Below are 21,735 nucleotides of genomic sequence, written 5' to 3'. Positions count from 1 at the left end.
ACACTAGGCAAATACATAGTGTTAGCAGATGCACTATCCCGAGCACCCACAGTGAGTCAAGTGAGCTCTACTGAAGAAGACGTGGATGTTCATGTGAGTATGGTCACTGCTGCGCTGCCCATGTCAGACACAAAATCAAAGCAAATAGCAGAAGAAACAGTAAAAGATACAGTGTTACAAACAGTAATAGAGAACATTCATCATGGTTGGCCAAAAGGTTCCTGTCCAAAATACTATCACATAAGGTCAGAGTTGAGTGTCGTAAGTGGACTATTACTAAAACAGAACAGAATAGTCATTCCACAGGCTCTACGTCAAGACATGCTCAAAAGGATTCATGAGGGACACCTCGGAATTGAAAAATGCAAAAGGAGAGCAAGAGACACTGTTTATTGGCCTGGCATAAATAAGGACATTGAGAACATGATAGGCAAATGTGAGACATGTCAGAAACACCAAAACAAACAAACAAAGGAACCAATGATAGTAGCTGACTTGCCAACAGCACCATGGCAAAAGGTTGGTATGGACCTCTTTCATTTAAATGGTAAAGAATATCTAATAGTGATTGACTAATATTCTAACTATCCTGAGATGGCGCTGCTCTCAAGCACATCAGCAAGCAGTGTCATAATGCATGTGAAATCCATCTTCGCCAGACATGGAATTCCCAGGATTGCCATTAGCAACAATGGTCCGTGCTTCAACTGTAAAGAGTGGCAATAGTTTGCAGCACATTATGACTTTCAGCACATCACATCCAGTCCTTTGTATGCTCAGTCGAATGGTAAGGCAGAGAAAGGTGTTCAAGTTCTCAAGCAGCTACTGAAGAAAGCGACAGAAAGCAAGTCTGATCCTTATCTCGCCCTGCTGAGCTATCGAGCCTCACCTTTAGACTCTGGTTCTTCACCTGCTGAACTATTAATGGGTCGCAAGTTGCACACCACGCTACCCTGCTGTGCAAAAGAACAGCAAAGTAAGGAACTGAGACAGAGACTTCAACTGTTAAAGCTGAAACAGAAATCATACTATGACAAGTCATCCAAAACTCTAAAACCATTGACAAGGGATGATGTTGTCAGAATTGAGGATCCAGATGCATGGAACAGGAAAGCTACAGTTCTTGAGGAAGTACGACCAAGGTCATACACTGTTAGAACTGAGGAAGGACAGATTCTCAGGAGGAACCGCCGTTCCCTCCTGAAGACACAAGAAACTATCCAAGAGCAGATTGATGACAATGCCGCAACTGAATCTTGTCAATCACCACCAGAACAATCTCATGCAAACACATCAGACTTACCCGTGCTGAGAAGATCCACACGTGAAGTAAAAAAGCCTGATAGACTTAACCTTTGAGTATAAAGTAAAGCTTTGAAAATGTGTTGACTGTTGTGAAAATGTTTATGTTTATAGAGCACTAGCAAAAGTGTTACTGATATTATCTGTATCGTTTTTCTTGAAAGTTGATTGATATTGAATTATGTTGATTTTGTTTAACCTCAAAGAAAGGGGGATGTAATGATCAATAACATGTAATTCTAGAATGGTACACTAGATGGAGCCGTAGAGCTGTATTGCTGTGTATATAGTTGTATGTGTTTAAGACTACACTACCCACAATGCACTAGGCTACCCAGAAGGCAGTAGTCAAGATGGCTGCCTGCACACAGAAGTACACATGCTGAATCTCTACAGATGCTGTACCTAGAGAATGTGTACTGAATAAATGACTTGCTGGAAGCTAGCTGTTCATAATAAGAATGTCTAGTTATTAATGAACATAACAGGCGGGTCTAAAACCCGAAAGTTGTAGTCCCGCCTTCTTCCCGACAGCTTCGGGAAAATCGACCCCAATGGTCAATGACTGTTTTGATGAAAGCTACTTGAAAAAAACTGCTTACGAACAAGAAATTTGAAGTATAGTACCTGTTGTGTATTTCATTATTCTGCACTCAGTGGTTTTTCACCCAATACAGGGTGGGGTAATGGTTCCAAAATCTCGTTAAACCCAGACATTCCATCTCCTTGTCAACTTTGGCTGTTTATCCTTATCTCTCTTTCAAACATGTTACCAACATTTTTTGTTACTTACCTCCAAATTCAATACCATCTGGCTAATGGATGGTGTTACATCAGGGACTATATTATTTCATTGCTTTCACTATAAAAACAACATACCAATAATGTGCTAAAAAGTTTCATATTTTCAGGACAGCAAGTGCTGATGCCCTCTGTCCTGTGGAGTATCAGATTGTTGAGGAGAAGGTTGGTGGTGTTGCTGCTGCTGCTCCTGCTGGTATTAGGGCTCATCCTGGTCCGATTCTGAGGACCAGGTTGAGACTGTATAAGCGGCACCCATGCTGATGTAATAGATGGTAGGCCAAGCAGAGGTCAGAGGAGCAACCTGTCAATGTTGTGATAGTTACTAGTAATATGGTGAGAGTGGCTTCCGAGGTTGCAGAAAAGACTTTCAATCTCTAGACACCTAAATCTGTGCTCAAAATGGAGTCAGCAAGAGCCTTTCCCTTAGCCAAGTAAGCAGGTGTCATGTGGGAATATTAATTAGCATTTCCATGCTGTGCATTAATGACCTTAATCAATGGCCACTGAGCTTCTGCCTCAGCTTGTCAGATGTGGTTCCCGAGCTGCGTGATTCCCGTGGTCATCCAGTGAAATTCAAAAGGTCTGGTTAAAATCCCTGTTAAGGATCTGACAACAAGGATTTAATGAGCTTAATTAGGCCGCCTGTCTCTGCCGTTCGGGTCTGTGGCGAGCTGGCAAAAACATCCGAGTTAAAGGTGCGAGGAGGTGGGATGACGGCGCGTTCCGGGCGCGCTCCCATTTTCTGCAACTTTTACTGCCAGCCCGCCTCCAAACCCGCACACATAGCAGTGGGAAAATTCCGGCCCAAATGTCGCTGATGCACAGGTATATATTGGAATCGTTTTATCATTCTTCCTATTAGTCTGTCTTTTTATTTTAGAAAATGTTTTCTGCTTCAATTTCCTTTCAATCTATTATGTCATTGAACCTGATGGTACCTCACAGGAGCCAGATGAATGATGGTTGTGTGGCAGCACAGTGAGACTTTGATCTATTGGTCATGTTTCAACAGACGCAGTCTTACAGCAGACACACCCTGCCCCAAGGGAAAAATTCAAATCAAGCAAAAGAGATTTTTCTGCGTCGTCAAGAGAGTCTCCTCAAAGATGACGGTGTCCTGAATCTAATACAGGTACATTTACTCAACCAGAAACGTGGTCTCCACTGATAGAGGTTTTGTTGTGGAAGCATTTTTTCTTTATTACCTGCGTATAATTATGCTTCTTTTCAGACTATATTTTGCAATTCAAATAATACATAAATGTCATGTCATATGTTAATATATGGAAGACTATAAATTATTGATATTAGTGGACAAACACATAGAATCATATATAGCACAGAAGGAGGCCATTCGGTCCACCGTGCCTGTGCTGGCTCTTTGAAAGAGCAATCCAATTAGTTCCACTGCCCTGCTCTCTCCCCATAGCCCTGCAAAAAAACACTTCAGCACATTTGTTTGAAATACCTCTGTCTGCTATTTTAGTGGAGGCATTACCCCATTTAAAATATATAGGTAAATGCCTCTATTAAAGGAGTGGACAAAGACAAGTCTAAAAAACAAATTTGTCTGCTAATATCATTCACAGTCATTTCTAGCATAATTTTCTTTCATTTGATTCCATTTTGTTTTGTTTTAATAATGATTTTTGAAGATCTGCTTTTCCAAGTTTGTGCTATTAGGAGGGAGGCAGGCCCACTGGCCACACATACCGTGTTGCTTTCCTCACCTCTATTTGTCCATTAAAATTAGTGGACAGGAAACGATGGCACAGTGGGCCTGAGATTACTCAGTGTGCATGGATAATGCTTTCACCCTGCTGCGTGAGCTTGGTAAACCAGTTTAGATTCTGAGCAGCTGCCGCAATGTAGTCATCAGTCAATTAATGGAGCACAATATGTATAAGGAAAGTTACTTATGGTGGAAGCATAATTTGAGGGCTTAGTGCATGGCTGGTAGCCAATTACAGGAAGATTAGTGGAGATTTGGCTTGCAAGCTACCTGTAGTTAAATAACGAATGCCAAATGGCATTGTTGGGTTGAGGGCTGATCACAAGGGCAGGTCTGGGAATCGATCCCAAATCTATTACAATGGCCACACTTATATGTCATGTTAAATCTCTGGAATAACGACATGATGAAGATGCTAACTAACCAACTCTGTATCAAGTGAATGAGAAAGGGAGCTTCTCCAATGTGGACAAAAGTCTCTATTTATGGCTGATACAGACACAGTACTGTCTACTTTTTTAATTCATTCATGGGATGTGGGCGTTGCTGGCAAGGCCAGCATTTAATGTGCATCCCTAATTGCCCTTGAGAAGGTGGTGGTGAGCCACCTTCTTGTACCACTGCAGTCCGTGTGGTGATGATACTCACAGTGCTGTTAAGTAGGGAGTTCCAAGTTTTTGACCCAACGATGATGAAGGAACGGTGATATATTTCCAAGTCAGGATGGTGTGTGACTTGGAGGGGAACTTGGAGGTGATGGTGTTCCTGTGTGCCTGCTGCCCTTGTCCTGCTGGGTGGTAGAGGTCGCGGGTTTGGGAGGTGCTGTCGAAGAAGCCTTGGCGAGTTTCTGCAGTACATCTTGTAGATGGTACACACTGCAGCCACAGTGCTCCGATGGTGGAGAGAGTGAATGTTTAAGGTGGTGGGTGGGATGCCAATCAAGTGGGCAGCTTTGTCCTGGATGGTGTCGAGCTTCTTGAGTGTTGATGGAGCTGCACTCATCCAGGCAAGTGGAGAGTATTCCATCACAATCCTGACTTGTGCCTTGTAGATGGTGGAAAGCTTTGGGGAGTCAGAAGGTGAGTCACTCGCCACAGAATACCCAGCCTCTGACCTGCTCTTGTAGTCACATTATTTATGTGGCTGGTCCAGTTAAGTTTCTGGTCACTGGTGACCCCCAGGATGTTGATGGTGAGGGGAGGTGATCTCTCTCTTGTTGGAGATGGTCATTGCCTGGCACTTGTGTGGAGCGAATGTTACTTGCTGCTTATCAGCCCAAGCCTTGAATGTTGTCCAGTCTTGCTGCATGCAGGCACGGACTGCTCAATTATCTGAGGAGTTGCGAATGGAACTGAACACTGTGCAATCATCAGCGAACATCCCCACTTCTAACCTTATGATGGAGGGAAGGTCATTGATAAAGCAGCTGAAGATGGTTGCGCCTAGGACACTGCCCTGAGGAACTTCTGCAGCAATGTCCTGGTGTTGAGATGATTGGCCTCCAACTACCACAACCATCTTCCTTTGTGCTAGGTATGACTCCAGCCAGTGGAATGTTTTCCCTCTCATTCTCATTGACTTCGATTTTACTAGGGCTCCTTGATGCCACATTTGGTCAAATGTTGCCTTGAAGTCAAGGCCAGTCACTCTCACCTCACCTCTGAAATTCAGCTCTTTTGTCCATGTTTGGACCGAGGCTATAATGAGGTCTGGAGCCGAGTGGTCCTGGCGGAACCCAAACTGAGCTCCGGTGAGCAGGTTATTGGTGAGTAAATGGTGCTTGATAGCACTGTCGATGACACCTTCCATCACTTTGCTGATGATTGAGAGTAGGCTGATGGGGCGGTAATTGGCCAGATAGGATTTGTCCTGCATTTTATGGACAGGACATACCTGGGCAGTTTTCCACATTGTCGGGTAGATGCCAGTGTTGTAGCTGTACTGGAACAGCTTGGCTAGAGGTTCGGCTAGTTCTGGAGCACAAGTCTTCAGCATTATAGCCAGGATGTTGTCGGGGCCCATAGCCGTTGCTTTATCCAGTGCGGTCAGCCATTTCTTGATATCACGTGGAGTGAATCGAATTGGCTGAAGACTAGCTTCTGTGATGGTGGGGACCTCAGGAGGAGGCCGATATGAATCATTCACTTGGCACTCCTGGCTGAAGATGTTTGCAAACGCTTCAGCCTCGCCTCTTGCACTCACATGCTGGGCTCTGCCAACATTGAGGATGGGAATGTTCATTTAGCCTCCTCCTCCTGTCAGTTGCTTAATTGTCCACCAGGAGCATAATAAAACAAATTTTGGCAACGAGCCACATAATCAGATGTTAGGACTGATGACCAAAAGCTTGGTCAAAGAGGTAGGATTTAAGGAGCATCTTAAAAAAGGAAAGGAGAGGTAGAGAGGCAGAGAGGTCTTCACAGTGTCTTCACAGACTGATGAATCATTGATGAAAGGAGTCAGGCAGCCAAAGAAGCACTATTCATAAATTGTACTTTATTTCTTTGTATCACAGAGGAGATCAGTTTGTTTTGCTGGTGAGTCAAAAAAGGGCAAACTAGCTCGATCCCTTACAGGTAAGAAACATTATTTATCTTGTATAATTTCTCCAAGTGCAGCTTAAGTATTTGTATCCACATCTAAAACTGTGGCTTCTTTCCATCAATTTGCTGTATATTTTCTCTCTGTACAATGTCAAAATGTTGATCCAAGGTTACCTGTTCCTCCCAAGCATGCTACATTTACCACACATCATGTCTCAAATTACTGATAGTCTGCATCCCAAGATTTTTTTGTTGAAAGAAATGTATCTAATTTGCATTTGAATGAATCAACACTTGCTGCTTCCACCATCTCCCTAGGGAGCCTGTTCCATAGATTTACAACTCGCTCGCTGAAATAATAGCCCTGATTTTAACTCGGTGGGGCAGTTCAAATGGAGTGGCGCATTTACCCGCTTCGTTCTCACCCCAATCTGACCTGGCAAGGACACCCGCCACAAGCCAGCAGGCCCCTCTTTAAATGTGCAGATCAGGCTCCAATTACGTCATCGGGGCCGGGATCTGCTATTTTAACTGGAGGCCTGAGCCGGGGGGGTGGGGGGGACGTCCATCCCCACCCCTCCGCCTCACCCGAGCCCCCCCACCCCAGCCCAGACCAAACCTGTCAGGAGTTGGATCGTGGGCCAGAAGAGGCCCAGGCAGATAAGTATTAAAACAATGTTTTAGGTTTTTGGGCTAGATGGGGCAGGTGTTCTCCTCTGGGACCTACTAGGAAACCCTGGACCTCTCTTGCCCTGGGCTTTCCCTTCCCTACCCCGATTACAATTGCTGTTTAACAGTCACGAATCCCAGAAGTGCCGGTTTCTCTACCTGATTACCATTTTTGGAATTTGTTTCCCAGCCGTAGCCTGGCAGATTGAGAGGCTGGCTAGCTGTCAGGCGGGTAGGCCTGCTGCATAAGGACTCAGCCTTTGAGCGGAGAGGAGAGATCGAGCATCAGGGGCAGATTGTTGGTGGGGGGTGGGGGGGCGCGGGCTCGGAGAGATCGTGTGAGGAGGGGAGAAGAATGCATGGGGACCCGGAGAGAAGATGGGGGGTGGGTGCAGGGAGATGGCAGAAAATGCAAAAATAATGCCGAGATATTCTGTATAAAAAATATGATGAGAATATACAGAAATAGTGCAGTGGCAATAGGCAGAAAATTATTTCTATAGTTACAGAGGAGCTCATAGGCAGACCATGGAGGAGATCACAGGGGGGCCGGGGAGGAGATCATGGGCTAATTTACCGGCAAGCTTGGTGAGCCGGGTGAAAGCACTCCTGCTCCCCCTGGCCCGCAAGCAGTTCCATCATGTTCCATGCAGCAGTCCTCGTCTCCCTTTAGCTGCCAGGTTTCCCGAGTCCCGGAAAACCCAGCCGGCCAGTGTTAAAGCGGGAACAGAGATAAAATCTGAGGCACACAGCCTCATTAAAATATTTAAATGAGGGAGCCACCTCCTGGGAGCGGATTGGTCGTTCTGCCACCGTTAAAACTGGAAGTGGGTGGGTTCGAGGCAAGTCGGGTATGAAATTTTAAAATTTTAAATTCCCACCCATCCCAAACCCACCCGTTTTTAGGGGTTAAAATTACCTGGAAAATCCCTGCAGGCCTCACCATGTGAGCTTGTTGCTCGACAAGGTCCCTCGCACAGAAAAATCCCACCTCATAATAACATCACGGCCTGTGTTCCTAAATTTATCCCCCTTTTTTCGATTGGAAACCTATTACATAAAACTCTTTACCCAGTCAGAGCAGAAGCACCATTATAAATGTATTTGCTTTTCTACAATAAAGTGGCCTGTATGTCATTTTTACTGTGCTGCCTATCAGGATGCACAGTGTTATTTCAAATGTGTGAGACCATGTGGAAAAATGGCTCAAATCACAGAATACTATCCCAAATTACTGATAAAAAATCCCCCAACATCATTCAGTAACGACAGAATTAGTCACCATAAAGTGATGTCTCATTATAATGGATGGAATCACAGAATGTGATCACCAAAACATGGCACAAATCCCAGAATCCAGTGCAATAAGCCCACAATTTGACGTCACGGTAGGGTGGCGGGGGCGGGGGGAAAGGAAAATGTACAATAAAAAATGACTCACTTTTAGAAGAATACAGGTTTTGAAGCTATTGATTCACGATATATGAACTTAAGGTCCCTCCCTGACAAAGCACCATCTGCCTGACATTAGTTTAAATTAACTGTCTAAAACCACTTCATGTAATTACCTGGGATGCAATACATTGTGGACTGTATCCAATTGAGGAAGCATGTACCACAGACATAGGAAACTCATTTATCTGCCAGCTGACTTATCTCAATAGTCACTTTAAAATCCAGCCTGTGGATTGCAAGCTTGAGCATTCAGCTTGCAATATGTAAGCCCCTGTAGCTCTTGCGACTGTGTAACATGACTTCTGTCGTCTTTTACTTGTGTACAAAGCTTACTGCACACATTTGGGAATCATTAAAAATAAAGCTTTAAGCTTTACTTGAGGCGCATCTGTAATTGAGAGTGCGATGTAACTTAAATGGCAACCTCTACCCCTGCAGGTTTGGGTTTAAAACTAGCACCGGAAAATCAAACGGAGGTCACTTTCCAGTACTAGCAGAAAGGTACAATGGATGTTGCTTTAACTGCAATCGTTAGCAGAAAACAAAATATGGACCTGGACATCGGATTGTGCCTGAATCGGGGCGTGATCCCGGTGAGTGATGCACCTAATCAGGCCGGCAGCAGGACCATGCCAAATTGGCCAGCCCCCTAACTTGGACCAATTAACACCCGTTTTCTGCCTGAAAAACAGGTGCAATGAGGTCCATTTCACTTCCATCATTTCCAAAGTGGAGCATGTAAGCAAGACTAGTGTCTTAAGCCCCTACTAGATTAGGTTCATTTTATTAATATCTAGGGACGTGCCGTAGTATGCCAGATATTTTATTCCATGACAGTACTGAATGTGAATGAGATGGAGACTGATAGTGGAAATGTCAGCCTGTATATTTCCTGACCTCTAAACATTCAGCCTTGGTAAAATGCTGTTGCATAAATTACCACTCAGCTCTCTCTTTCCTTCCACTAATTTAATCAGATATAAGAGGCACAGCACAATGATCAATTCAAACGTTGTAAGTATTGCTACACCTCAGCCAACAGACTGTGGCTGCAAATACAGGAGTATAGTCCAAGAACGAGAACTGCTGGTGCACAGCTCTGTGTGAAATGAGCAGACATCGGGAATTTGGCCGTGCAGGTTGGTGGGGCCCAAATGGCTCTCCAGAGATTGGTTTTGATGTATGGAAAATGGTGTGAGACATGCTGATCTCTGCACCCAAATTCCCAGTATGCACTTCCACATGGAGCTCTGCGTCAGGAGCACTGAGTAATAAAATCTACCTTATGATTGGGCCGTAGCCTTTTATTTCTGGGACCATGGTGGAAATCAAGTGTAGACTGATGGGATGGAAGCCTCCTCTGTCTACAGATCGTAAGGGCTCTAAGATGAGCTTGAGCAATCTTAATATCGTTCCTGTTGTTGCTACTGTTATTGAGAGTACAATGGGATGTAATTGAAGACTGACAGCTTGATTAAAGGACTAGACTGCCAGACAGATCTTTGAATCAGCAGGTACAATTACAATTACAACCAACAGCACGGTGGCATAGTGGTTAGCACTGTTGCCTCACAGCGCCAGGGACCCGGGTTCGAATCCGGCCTCGGGCGACTGTCTGTGTGGAGTTTGCACATTCTCCCCGTGTTTGCGTGGGTTTCCTCCGGGTGCTCCGGTTTCCTCCCACAGTCCAAAGATGTGCGGGTTAGGTTGATTGGCTATGATAAATTGACCCTTAGTGTTAGGGGGATTAAATACGTGGGGTTACGGGGATAGGGTGGGATATGTGTCGGTGCAGGCTCGATGGGCCGAAATGGCCTCTATCTGCACTGTGGGGTTTCTGTGATTTCTGTGAGTATGATCACAAGGGTCATTAAGATTCCTTTACATTCTAAGAAAGCACAGCACGTAAAATAAATTCTGCATTTTTAGTAGTCCCTCTGGTGTCTCTGGGCCGTACAGTCGCTGCAACTGAGGCCAGATGGGTGACCTCCCCAGGCCTCTGAATCACCTGCCACAAGACAGGCAAGAGTAGCCCATGGTTGACTTTTCTGTTTTGTCCGATAACACATCTGTGAAGCCCCTTGGGACGTTTTTTACTATGTTAAAGGTGCTGCATGTTGTTGTTGGTGAGTATGAGCATACAGCACACAACTGTCCCTCATTTGGCACCAATTGGTAATCTCCCTCAGAGATACAGAGATACCATAGAATGGCTGGTGTGGGAAATGGAAAATGTTACATTGGTGTAGTGCTCTTCTGAGGGTGGGGCTGAGGCTTATTTGTAGGGCAAGTGTGGTAGGCACTAGCCTTTACATAATGGTCCCGATAATTCTGCCTGTTTGATCATTGAGTCCTATGAAGAAGAAGAAGAGATATTTGTAATGTAGATGGAGATATAACGGCCTAGAAATTCAGTGCCCTTAGCACCGATTTTGCGGCGCTAGAGGGCCTAGAGGTTCCTAAATTGCCTGGCGCCCTTCCGCGGCGGTAGACCGGTAGCGCTGCGCCGGCACCGATGACGTCATCGGTGTGCGCAGCGTCCCGGTTGCCGTGGTAACCCGGCCCCAAGCCGAAATTCAGTTGCGGCCGCCTCGCCAGTGGCAGCCGCAACTAAGACTCCGGCAAACGAGTGTTGCCGGAGTCTGCGCCGGCGCTTTAAGGAGGCACGGCGGCTGGCCGCTTTCCCGCCGGCCGCCTGCCCGCAGCTCCCTCCCCGGACTTCTCCCCCCCCCCCCCCCGGAACAGATGCAAGCCCGGCACTTGTCCGAGGTGCCGGGCTCATTTTTGATGAGATTTGCGTGGGCCGCGGCCGGGTGCAGGCAGCTCCTCCTTAACGGAAGGAGGAGGCCTGCACTTCCCGAGCCTGCCGCACCGCAGCGGGCGCCGCAGCGCCGGAATAGCGCCGCAATGCGGCGCGTTGCGCCAGTTTTCAGGCGCTAAAACCCTTCAGTAGCGCCGGCAGCCGTTTGGGCGCGGCGCTACTGAGTTTTTGGCGCGCGCAAAGGGCTTTAGCGCCGGCGCTAACTTCCGGCGCTAAAGCCCTGGCGCAGCGCAAACTCAATTTCTAGGCCAACAATCGGAATCATTAGTTATATACTGATACCAAAGTTATAATGAACATGTGTTATAGCCAATACAGTTCTGGGCCTAGTCTGAGCACAGTCTTCAAATACCATCTTCAAAGCGACATACATTTTTAAGATATCCCAGAATTCTTTACTAGAAGAGGTCTGCCAGTGGATGAGGAGATGTGTAAGAGGAAGACGGGACCTGTTCTCCCTGAACTTATCATATCCTTTAAATGCTTTATTTGATATTTTGTAGTATTGATTGTGTTTGTCAGTTTTGGTAACAACAAAAGTTACTAGCAAACATGCTAGCAAATTTAGCAAGTGAGAATCCCTAGATAATAATTAGAATAAGGTAATGCATTTTTAATGAAAATATCAGATATGTGACAGATAGTGAATCGTGGGGTAAAGATTTATAATAAGTTAATGGAAATCTCGACCAGGATCATCTCTGGGCTTGGCAGAGAAATTCACAGGGTGTATTTGCACAATAACTGCAGTTATAGTGTAAGAGCAGCCTAAGTCCTGAGTCAGAATCCAACCTGACACCAGAGCAAAGTAACGGTCAAAAGCAGAGCGAGGCCGGCCTGCGAGTGATGCAACAGCGGGACCGCCGATCCACCTACTCCTGCTCTTATTTCTTATGTTATTATGTCAGTAATCAGTTAGTGACGGCCAAATGCGCTTCCTGTCCGGGATCAAAGGTCGTGGAATAACGTTCCTGTCTGGGAGCAAAGGTCAGCGAGGGGTCTGGTCAGGAAAAATAAAGCAACTCATGATTTCTATACTAAACCTCATGATTTTTACGAGTTTGTCTCCTGATTTCTGAGGTGGTGGGGGTTGGCAATATTTGATACCTATCGTCCCACTGGCACCAAAAAACTACCAGGCCTGGTGTAGCATTGGATAGATGCAGAATACATTTCCCTCTACACTGTCCCAATGGTATACTTCAATCCCAACCTCAAAAAAGCTCCTCATTCTGCAACTGTGAAACATCTCCAATTCGTACTTAGCCAACCTTGTGATAATTGGTTTAAATTGTTAATTCAGTGCCATATTGCAGATAGGTTAGCGCTGGGAACTAGGGACCTCAAGGAAATGAGGTTGATGTTGCCCAAGCTCCTTTCACCTAGACGTAACTATCAGACAGAGGGGACATCCATCATCAGACTGATGACCCAAGGTTCCTAAGGTGGAACTGTATGGCACTTTGTTTTGCTTCAAGAGAACAACACATTTTTCTGTAGACACTTCTGAAAGGAAAATAAAATTATAGGTATTGACCTCTGGCTAGTAAGACAAGATTCAAAGTTAATGAAGTAATGGCCTGTCACTAAAACACCTACAACTTAGGCTGACTACAACTTAGTGAGAGCACCATCTGTATTAATCAACTCTCATGTTTGTCAGAAGCTCCGCTATTCTCATATTCTGTGGTAACACAGTGCCTGATTTTTGGTCTTTGGCCTACGTCAGGCAAGTGGTGGGCAGAACGATTGCAATTCCCACCTGATGCTGCCAGCAGGAGGCCTGAACCAGTTTGATGGCCAGACCTGATTTCAATCTCGTTGGTGAGTTGCCCGTGCGGTTTGTGCGCTGATGGGCAGCTCGCCATTTTGGGAGAGGGAGTGGGCTATATTGGCCGTGCATCCATGGAACCTGGGCCTGCAGCAGCAACTTAATGGAGCAGGCTGGATAATTGGAGATGGGGAGGGGCCGAGGGAGGGCATGGTTTAAATGGCAAAGAACTTTGCAGAAGGAGGTTGGAGGACAATTCAGGTCATCCTGTAACTTACCTGGCCGTTGATGTTCTGACGAAGGGTCATCAACCTGAAACGTTAACTCTGTTTCTCTCTCCAAAGATGCTGCCTGATCTGCTGAGTATTTCCAGCATTTTCTGTTTTTATTTCAGATTTCCAGCATCTGCAGTATTTAGCTTTTGTGTTGTGGCCTTTTCCTGTCCTGTAGCCCCCAGGAATAGTGGACGGGTTTACCACTGAGCGGGTGCCTCACTGGTGGAGCAAAAATGGCTAATTGGGTCCTATAAATATCAAAGGATGCCAATTTCCATGGAGACTCCGAGCAGTGTTGGCCGTCTAAATCGAGGCCCACTCGAAAATGGCATCGTATGAGTCTCAGACAGGAAGTCGGTGGTAAGTTTATTTTTACCATTCCTGCTCGGGCAGGAGAACATCGCCCCCACAGACTCTTGATCACAGTGACAAACAGAAGGCACTGGTTTTGGATCATTATCGATCTGCAGCTGCCTGTCCTCCATTTTTCTGGCTGGCATTGACCACTTCCGTTCTTAAGTGTTTCTACAGTTGATGCAATGCGTTAAAGGCCATATTTTCTTCTCTTTGTGAATAAAAGCCGAGATTTCCCAATCAGTTACATGTGATTGGGTGTTGAAAAGTGGCCGTGGCCTGATTGGAACAAGGGGCGGCGATCCATAATCATAGGGTAATTACGGATGGGGAAGACCTTTCAGCCCATCTTAGTTCATCCATCCAGTCGCACTCTACAATTTCCATATTGCAGCATCCAACTGTATCTTAAATGCATCTAAGGTTTTCAACTCCACCTCTCTATCAGAAAGTCCATTCCAAGTGTTACATAAAATTACATAGAATATACAGGACAGAAACAGGCCATTGGACCTAACATCTGAGCTGGTGTTTATACTCCACACGAGTCTCCTCCCATTCCATCGACCTCATCTCAGCCTTTCAGTATATCTTTTTGTTCCCTTTCCTCTCATGTACTCATCTAGTTGCCTTTTGAACGCATCTAAGCTATTTGCTTCAACCACTTTCTAACCACTCTCTCAGTAAATAAATTTCTCTTTATTTCCCTATTGGATTTATTAGTAAAGATGTTGTATTTATGACCCCTAGTTTTGGATTCTCCCACAAGTGGAAACATTCTCTCCACATCTACCCAGTCCAACCCATTCATAATTTTAAAGACCTCTATCAGGTCTCCTCCAAGTCTTCTCTTTTCTAAAGAAAAATGCCCCAACCTGTTCAATCTTCCCCGATAGCTGTAATCTCTCAGTTCTGGTAATAGCTTTGTAAATCTTTTCTGCACTTTCTCCAGTGCTTCTATGTTCTTTTTATAGTATGGAGACCAGAAACTGTACACAGTACTCTAAGTGCGACCTGACCAGGGTCCTATACAAGTTTAACTTCACTACTTTTGAATTCTGTAGCCCTAGAAATAAATCCCAGTGCTTTGTTAGCATTTTAATTGCTTTGCTGAGCTGCAGTTCTGCTTTTAATGATTTGTTCACCTGTATCCCTAGATCCCTATGCTCTTCTATCCCATTCAGTTTCTTATTTTCTAAGGTGAAGGTGATGTTTCTATTTTTCCTACCAAAGTGCATCACCTCACATTTATCTATGTTAAAGTTAATTTGCCACCTGATGTCAGTCCTAAAGTTATCTTTTACTAGTTTGAACCTGCTCCCACAGTTTAGTTTTCCAGATTAACCTTTTCCATACCAATTACTATTTAATATAACTCTATAAGATCACTTCTCAGAAACCAGTGTTTCCTCATAATACAGAGCTCTGACACCAAAAATCAGCCTTGTGTCTCTTTGCTGCACTGACTCCATTATTTGAATGTCTCCAGTGACTCAATGACCTAAAGGGGACACAGTACTCGAGGTGTGGTCGAACTAGAGCTCTGTACACTTTAATCAAAACTGCCTCTGACTTACACCGTCCATTTAGTGCACCATGCAGTTGGGGAGTTGATGAGTTTAGGAAATTCACATCAATACTCTCCTAATCATGTCATGTAGACATTCATGCAACTTCCCAATGTTTGTACATGCCTATAATTGATTAATTCATTCGACCATGTACAGAAGATGGCTTGGCCATAGACAGTGGATGTCTCAGATTGCTTGCAATGTAGCTGTTTATTGAAGTTCATTTAAAGACCTCTATAAGAATGTTTTTGCCTGATTTTCGGTCCATTTCACAACTTTTATTTTTGCTGCTGTAACTTTGCTGTTCAGGACCCTTTGTGGCAATTGTGGCGCAACCACTTTTTCCTTCCAGCTGTAAAACTCTCACAGTGGGGTTTCTCAGGGGAATCCCCCATATCGGTGCTTTTGGGAAGAAGAGGAGGAAGACCCACAGAAGGCTACAAGGCAGGTCAGGTTGTACTAGAGGAGCTCTGTTGTCACTTGCTGGTCCTTTTAACATCCACACTTCCAGCCCAAGATGCATATACCCACAACACTCAGTTAGTGCTTGCAAGTCACTGCTCTATCAGAATGCAATGAATGAGTTATGCAATGTGCTGCAAAGTGACCAGCGACGGAACTCATCTAATGGAAACAGCGCTCCCAGTGGCTGTGAAGGTCACAACAGCCCTTAACTTCTATGCTCATTCCAAGTCATTCTAATGTTCTTCCCCATTGTCTACCAGCAGCAACATGTGAGAGCTTTGCACTTTTACCAAATGGTAGGATTTCTGACAGTTAAGGGGGGGTGGTGGAGTTATAGATCGCAGTCCTATGTCCTCAGGGTGGATTGTGGATCAATGAAATCTATATTCTGGAGCTGTGGCTCATGACAGCTCTGTGGTATCTGAGAATACTCAGCCGGTCACCGGTATAATGAGTTGTCTGCAGCCACACGAGTAATCATCAAGCACACCACTGGCATCTTGAAGCAGGTCAGGTGCCTGGATAGATATGAGGGTGTCCTACAATACCCCCCAGCTATGGTTTCAATGATTGCGCTAGTGTACTGCTTGCTGCAGAAAGTCACGATACTGAGAATCGTCATCATGGAGGTTTCAGAGAAAAAAGACCCCCAAGTGCAGCAAAGAGATCGTCAAGAAGAGCAGGAACAACCTGAAGAAGAGCAGGAACAACCTGAACAAGAGCAGGAACAACATGAACAAGAGCATGAACAACCTGAACAAGAGCAGGAACAGCCTGAACAAGAGCAGGGACAGCCTGAAGAAGAGCAGGGACAGCCTGAAGAAGAGCAGGAACAAACTGAAGAAGAGGACAAACAGCCTGAAGAAGAGCAGGAACAGCCTGAAGAAGTGGACAAACAGCCTGAAGAAGAGCAGGAACAGCCTGAACAAGAGCAGGAACAGCCCGATGAAGTGCAGGAACAACCTGAAGAGCAGGAACAGCCTGAAGAAGAGCAGGAACAGCCTGAACAAGAGAAGGAACAGCCTGAACAAGAGCAGGAACAGCCTGAACAAGAGCAGGAACAGCCTGAACAAGAGCAGGAACAAACTGAAGAAGAGCAGGAAAAGCCTGAAGTGGACAAACAGCCTGAAGAAGAGCAGGAACAGCCTGAAGAAGAGCAGGATCAGCCCGAAGTAGAGCAGGAACAGCCTCAAGAAGAGCAGGAACAGCCTCAAGAAGAGCAGGAACAGCCTGAGGAAGAGCAGGAACAGCCTGAGGAAAAGCAGGAACAGCCTGAGGAAGAGCAGGAACAGCCTGAGGAAGAGCAGGAACAGCCTGAAGAAGAGCAGGAACAGCCTGAGGAAGAGCAGGAACAGCCTGAAGAAGAGAAGGAACAAACTGAAGAAGAGCAGGAACAACTTGAAGAAGAGCAGGAACAACCTGAAAAGGAGCAGGAACAACCTGAAGAAGAGCAGGAACAGCCTCAAGAAGAGCAGGAACAGCCTCAAGAAGAGCAGGAACAGCCTGAGGAAGAGCAGGAACAGCCTGAGAAAGAGCAGGAACAGCCTGAGGGAGAGCAGGAACAGCCTCAAGAAGAGCAGGAACACCCTCAAGAAGAGCAGGAACAGCCTGAGGAAGAGCAGGAACAGCCTGAGGAAGAGCAGGAAGAGCCTGAGGACGAGCAGGAACAGCCTGAAGAAGAGCAGGAACAACCTGAAGAAGAGCAGGAACAAACTAAATAAGAGCAGGAACAACCTGAAGAAGAGCAGGAACAACTTGAAGAAGAGCAGGAACAACCTGAAAAGGAGCAGGAACAACCTGAAGAGCAGGAACAACCTGAAGAAGAGCAGGAACAACCTAAAGAAGGGCAGGAACAGCCTGAAGAAGAGCAGGAACAGCCTGAAGAAGAGCAGGAACAGCCTGAAGAAGAGCAGGAACAGCCTGAAGAAGAGCAGGAACAGCCTGAAGTAGAGCAGGAACAGCCTCAAGAAGAGCAGGAACAGCCTCAAGAAGAGCAGGAACAGCCTGAGGAAGAGCAGGAACAGCCTGAGGAAGAGCAGGAACAACCTAAGTAAGACCAGGAACAAATTGAAGAAGAGCAGGAACAGCCCGACAAAGAGCAGGAACAACCTAAATAAGAGCAGGAACAACTTGAAGAAGAGCAGGAACAACCTGAAAAGGAGCAGGAACAACCTGAAGAAGAGCAGGAACAACCTGAAGAAGAGCAGGAACAACCTAAAGAAGGGCAGGAACAGCCTGAAGAAGCGCAGGAGCAACCTAAAGAAGAGCAGGAACAACATGAAGAGCAGGAACAACCTGAAGAAGAGCAGGAACATCCTGAAGAAGAGCAGGAACAACATGAAGAAGAGCAGTAACAACCTAAAGAAGAGGCAGAACAACCTGAAGAAGAGCAGGAACAGCCTGAAGAGCAGGAACAACATGAAGAAGAGCAGGAACATCCTGAAGAAGAGCAGGAACAACATGAAGAAGAGCAGGAAAAGCCTGAAGTGGACAAACAGCCTGAAGAAGAGCAGGAACAGCCCGAAGTAGAGCAGGAACATCCTGAAGAAGAGCAGGAACAACATGAAGAAGAGCAGGCACAACCTAAAGAAGAGGAGACACAACCTGAAGAGCAGGGACAGCCTGAAGAAGAGCAGGAACAGCCTGAAGAAGAGCAGGAACAACTTGAAGAAGAGCAGGAACAGCCTGAAGAGCAGGAACAGCCTGACGAGCAGGAACAACCTGAAGAAGAGCAGGAACAGCCTGAAGAAGAGCAGGAACAACAGAAAGAAGAGCAGGAACAACCTGAAGAAGAGCAGGAACAATCTGAAGAATAGCAGGAACAGCCTGAAGAAGAGCAGTAACAACATGAAGAAGAGCAGGCACAACCTAAAGAAGAGGAGACACAACCTGAAGAGCAGGGACAGCCTGAAGAAGAGCAGGAACAGCCTGAAGAAGAGCAGGAACAACTTGAAGAAGAGCAGGAACAGCCTGAAGAAGAGCAGGAACAACTTGAAGAAGAGCAGGAACAGCCTGAAGAGCAGGAACAGCCTGAAGAGCAGGAACAACCTGAAGAAGGGCAGGAACAGCCTGAAGAAGAGCAGGAAAAGTCTGACAAAGAGCAGGAATAGCCTGAAGAAAAGCAGGAACAACACAAAGAAGAGCAGGAACAACCTGAAGAAGAGCAGGAACAGCCTCAAGAAGAGCAGGAACAACCTGAAGAAGAGCAGGAACAGCCTCAAGAAGAACAGGAACAAACTGAAGAAGAGCAGGAACAAACTGAAGAAGAGCAGGTACAAGCTGAAGAAGAGCAGGAACAACCTGAAGAAGAGCAGGAACAACCTGAAGAAGAGCAGGAACAACCTGAAGAAGAGCAGGAACAACCTAAATAAGAGCAGAAACTACATGAAGAAGAGCAGGAACATCCTGAAGAAGAGCAGGGACATACTGAAGAAGAGCAGGAACATCCTGAAGAAGAGCAGGAACAACATGAAGAAGAGCAGAAACAACCTAAATAAGATCAGGAACAACATGAAGAAGAGCAGGAACAGCCTGAAGAAGAGCAGGAGCAACCTGAAGAGCAGGAACAACCTAAAAAAGAGGAGGAACAACCAGAAGAAGAGCAGGAACAGCCTGAAGAAGAGCAGGAACAGCCTGAAGAAGAGCAGGAACAGCCTAAAGAAAAGCAGGGACAGCCTGAAGAGCAGGAACAACATGAAGAAGAGCAGGAACAACCTGAAGAAGAGCAGGAACAACCTGAGGAAGAGCAGGAACAACCTGAAGAAGAGCAGGAACAACCTGAAGAAGAGCAGGAACAACCTGAGGAAGAGCAGGAACAACCTAAATAAGAGCAGGAACAACCTGAAGAAGAGCAGGAACAACCTGAAGAAGAGCAGGAACAGCCTGAAGAAGAGCAGGAACAGCCTGAAGAAGAGCAGGAACAACCTAAATAAGAGCAGGAACAACCGGAAGAAGAGCAGGAACAACCTGAGGAAGAGCAGGAACAACCTGAAGAAGAGCAGGAACAACCTGAAGAAGAGCAGGAACATCCTGAGGAAGAGCAGGAACAACCTGAAGAAGAGCAGGAACAACCTGAAGAAGAGCAGGAACAACCTGAGGAAGAGCAGGAACAACCTGAAGAAGAGCAGGAACAACCTGAAGAAGAGCAGGAACAACCTGAGGAAGAGCAGGAACAACCTGAAGAAGAGCAGGAACAACCTGAAGAAGAGCAGGAACAACCTGAAGAAGAGCAGGAACAACCTGAAGAAGAGCAGGAACAGCCTGAAGAGGAGCAGGAACAACCTGAAGAAGAGCAGGAACAACCTGAAGAAGACCAGGAACAGCCTGAAGAGGAGCAGGGACAATCAGAAGAAGAGCAGTAACAACATGAAGAAGAGCAGGAACAACCTAAAGTAGAGGCAGAACAACCTGAAGAAGAGCAGGAACAGCCTGAAGAGCAGGAACAACATGAAGAAGAGCAGGAGCATCCTGAAGAAGAGCAGGAACAGCCTGAAGAGCAGGACCAACATGAAGAAGAGCAGGAACAGCCTGAAGAAGAGCAGGAACAACCTAAATAAAAGCAGGAACAAATTGAAGAAGAGCAGGAACAGCCTGACGAAGAGCAGGAACAACCTAAATAAGAGCAGGAACAACCTGAAGAAGAGCAGGAGCAACCTAAATAAGTGCAGGAACAGCCTGAAGAAGAGCAGGAACAGCATAAAGAAGAGCAGGAACAACCTTAATAAGTGCAGGGACAATCTGAAGAAGAGCAGTTACAACATGAAGAAGAGCAGGAACAACCTAAAGAAGAGGAGGAACAGCCTGAAGGAGAGCAGTAACAACATGAAGAAGTGTACGAACAACCTAAGTAAGACCAGGAACAAATTGAAGAAGAGCAGGAACAGCCCGACAAAGAGCAGGAACAAACTTAATAAGAGCAGGAACAACCTGAAGAAGAGCAGGAACAACCTGAAGAAGAGCAGGAACAACCTGAAGAAGAGCAGGAACAAGCTGAAGAAGAGCAGGAACATGCTGAAGAAGAGCAGGAACAACATGAAGAAGAGCAGGAACATCTTGAAGAAGCGCAGGAACAACCTAAATAAGAGCAGGAACAACCTGAAGAAGAGCAGGAACAACCTAAGTAAGAGCAGGAACAGCCTGAAGAAGAGCAGGAACAGCCTGAAGAAGAGCAGGAACCACCTGGAGAAGGAACAACTTGAAGAAGAGCAGGAACAACCTGAAGAGCAGGAACAGCCTGAAGAAGAGCAGGAGCAACCTGAAGAGCAGGATCAGCCTGAAGAAGAGCAGGAACAACCTGAAGAAGAGCAGGAACAACTTGAAGAGCAGGAACAAACTGAAGAAGAGCAGGAACAGCCTGAAGAAGAGCAGGAACAACCTGAAGAAGAGCAGGAACAACCTGGAGAAGAGCAGGAACAGGCTGAAGAAGAGCAGGAACTGTAATGTATGTACCCTTAAGGGGAGAACTACTTTTTTACAGCTCCTGTATAATGTAGTACCGGCAGTGACCACACCTGTATATAAACCCTGAGTAGTGATCTGTACAGTTAGTTATAGAGTAACCCTCATTCAGTAAACACCTGTTGAATCATTCCCTGCAGTCTCTTGTCTGATTATTGAAGGACTGTGGTGATTATTTCCTATGTTTAATAAGAAGTATTGTGATTGGTGAATGGGGTGGTTGTTCTCTGTGTTAGTAAGAAGTATTGTAATTGGTTGTTTGTTTCTACCTTGAGATATATGCTGTAAACTCATTGGTAGTGGATGTCAGGTGATTTGTGGTGGCCATCTTAAATTCAGTTCTCTCCAGTCATGGTTGGAGACTGGTGTTGAAAGATGTGCTATTGGATTTTTAAAGTTAATAAAGCCTAGATTAGAAAGGCAAATCTATTCTTTATTTCAAGGACACAACATTAAGATACACGGATCTAACATTGGCGACGAGCAGATTCGAACCTACCTGGAACTCTACATCAC

At 45.7% G+C, this 21,735-nt stretch overlaps 3 protein-coding genes across 3 annotated transcripts in view; all 3 read left to right on the top strand.

The window, feature by feature from the left end:
• LOC147124952 (sodium/hydrogen exchanger 2-like) overlaps positions 1–21,735 on the top strand; it is a 414,512-nt gene that overhangs the window by 276,201 nt on the left and 116,576 nt on the right. Inside the window, exons 10-11 of the mRNA XM_085995231.1 lie at positions 3,119–3,238; positions 6,354–6,414. Coding sequence (XP_085851357.1) covers positions 3,119–3,238; positions 6,354–6,414 — 181 coding nt within the window. The remainder of the gene's footprint in view (positions 1–3,118; positions 3,239–6,353; positions 6,415–21,735) is intronic.
• Positions 15,385–17,559, top strand: LOC147124954 (uncharacterized). The gene has a single exon (XM_086006691.1). It carries the CDS (start codon positions 16,320–16,322, stop codon positions 17,481–17,483), a length of 1,164 nt encoding a protein of 387 aa, XP_085862817.1. The 5' UTR covers positions 15,385–16,319; the 3' UTR covers positions 17,484–17,559.
• On the top strand, positions 19,683–21,280 carry LOC147124953 (uncharacterized). The gene has a single exon (XM_086006568.1). The coding sequence runs from the start codon at positions 20,209–20,211 to the stop codon at positions 21,199–21,201; it is 993 nt and encodes a 330-aa protein (XP_085862694.1). The 5' UTR covers positions 19,683–20,208; the 3' UTR covers positions 21,202–21,280.

The sequence above is a fragment of the Somniosus microcephalus genome, chromosome 1 (genome assembly GCF_052327205.1).
Source record: "Somniosus microcephalus isolate GS21.2 chromosome 1, FLI_Smic_1.0, whole genome shotgun sequence".
Classification (NCBI taxonomy): domain Eukaryota; kingdom Metazoa; phylum Chordata; class Chondrichthyes; order Squaliformes; family Somniosidae; genus Somniosus; species Somniosus microcephalus.
This window is presented reverse-complemented; position numbering and strand designations above follow the sequence as displayed.